This window comes from Triticum dicoccoides, unplaced genomic scaffold (genome assembly GCF_002162155.2).
Source record: "Triticum dicoccoides isolate Atlit2015 ecotype Zavitan unplaced genomic scaffold, WEW_v2.0 scaffold82470, whole genome shotgun sequence".
NCBI lineage: Eukaryota > Viridiplantae > Streptophyta > Magnoliopsida > Poales > Poaceae > Triticum > Triticum dicoccoides.
The window spans coordinates 1-1,735 of record NW_021302850.1 but is presented as its reverse complement, the minus strand read 5'-3'; the positions used below and the strand labels follow the sequence as shown (position 1 = coordinate 1,735).

Genomic DNA, 1,735 nt, shown 5'->3' with positions numbered 1-1,735 from the left:
GAAAGAATAGCTTGCTGTTATTTTAGTACGAACTCTAAGTTAAATTGATCGAAAAGAATAGCTTTGAGGTGATTTCGTACCGTACAAACAATTTCTATCTTTTGTTCTCGGCCAATAGGAACTCGGGAGTGATTCTTTATTGCACTTTGAGGGATAATCATATGATTCAACTATGTTAGCATTGTTGAGAGATTGCACTAGTGAAGGTATGCACCCTAGGCCTCATTTTCCATCATTGCAATATCATTTGTGCTCTGTTTTGCTATCTACTACCTTGCTGTTTTTATTGTTCGCACTATAAAAACTCATATCTACTATCCATACTACACTTTTATCACCATCTCTTTGCCGAACTAGTGCACCTATACAATTTGCCATTGTATTGGGTGTGTTGGGGACACAAGAGATTTCTTGTATTTGATTGCAGGGTTGCTTGAGAGAGACTATCTTCATCATACACCTCCCATGGATTGATAAACCTTAGGTCATCCACTTGAGGAAAACTTGCTACTATCCTACAAACCTCTGCGCTTGGAGGCCCAACACGAGTCTACAAGAATAAAGTTGCGTAGTAGACATCAACCGCATACAAGCCTTTCAAGAGGAAATGACGGGATTTTTGCTTGAGCAGGTCATAACTCCTGACGGAGAATACCATCTCACCTAATGCCTGCATGTAATGATCTGCAAATTATAGGAGAAATTATACACACACACACACACACACACACACACACACACATATATATAGGGTGGGTCTATTCTACAACTGATTGTAGAATAATATTCTACAATAGGCAAGCCCCTATATAAGGTAGTTTTGAATCGGAGACCGACCCGACCCGACCCGACCCGATCCTCCTTCCCCGACGCCCTCCAAGGCTACCCCGCCCTCGACAGCCCTCTCCGTAGCGATCCCCGCTTCCCCCTCATCCACCGCCGCCACGGGCGTCGGCGGCGCGGCGTCCCCCTCCCACTTCCGGCGCCGCGCGTGGAACGGCGCGGGAAGCTGCCGCGACAGCTGCTGCACGGCGCCGCCGACGGAGGCGCCGAGGTCGGACCCGGCCAGCGTGAGTCGGCCGCCGATCTCCACGAAGGACGCGACGTCCAGGGCCGGGAGATCGACGCCGACCGTGAAGGGGGCGGCGGGGAGCTCGATGTCCAAGGGGAGGAGCTTGAGCGGCGGGCCGGGCCACGGGAGCTGCGGCGTCTGCACGTGAAGGTAGAGGAGCAACCCCGAGACGTCATGTGCGAGGCGGTAGGCCAGGTCCTGCTTGTGCCTCTGCACACCCAGCAGCGCATCCAGGGAGATCTCCATGGATGGCGGTGGTACAGGGCTCCGGGCGGAGGCGCGCCCCGGCGTAGCTGATTAGCTCGAGCGGCGGCGAAATAGACTGGTAGTAGCCTGTGTATCCCTACCATCGAGGTGTTCGACGGGAAGTACAAAGGTAGCAGTAATTGGGAGTACATACAATATTTAGGTAGAAGTACAGAGCAGTACAACATGCGAGCGAGGAAGTACCTGCTGAGAATTATTCCTGCTAGGGAGTCAGTACCATAGTTACACTGAGAGAAGTACCGAGTAGTTTGAAGTAGTAGTACAGGGTGTCCTTTATGCTAATTTGGTACTCATCTTTTGCAGCTACTACTTGGAGATGTGGAATTAGCAAGCTTAGGGAAGTGCAAAAAGGGTTCTCTGTAGTGAAGAGTAGCAGTACAGAATATCTTGAAGCAG

At 50.7% G+C, this 1,735-nt stretch overlaps 1 protein-coding gene across 1 annotated transcript; it reads right to left on the bottom strand.

Moving 5' to 3' along the window:
- Positions 1–837: 837 nt before the first annotated feature.
- LOC119348033 lies at positions 838–1,318 on the bottom strand (the record flags this gene model as incomplete). The annotated part of the gene is made up of 1 exon (XM_037616434.1): positions 838–1,318. A coding segment is annotated over exon 1 (481 nt), but the record flags the coding sequence as incomplete, so codon positions are not given.
- Positions 1,319–1,735: the final 417 nt, after the last annotated feature.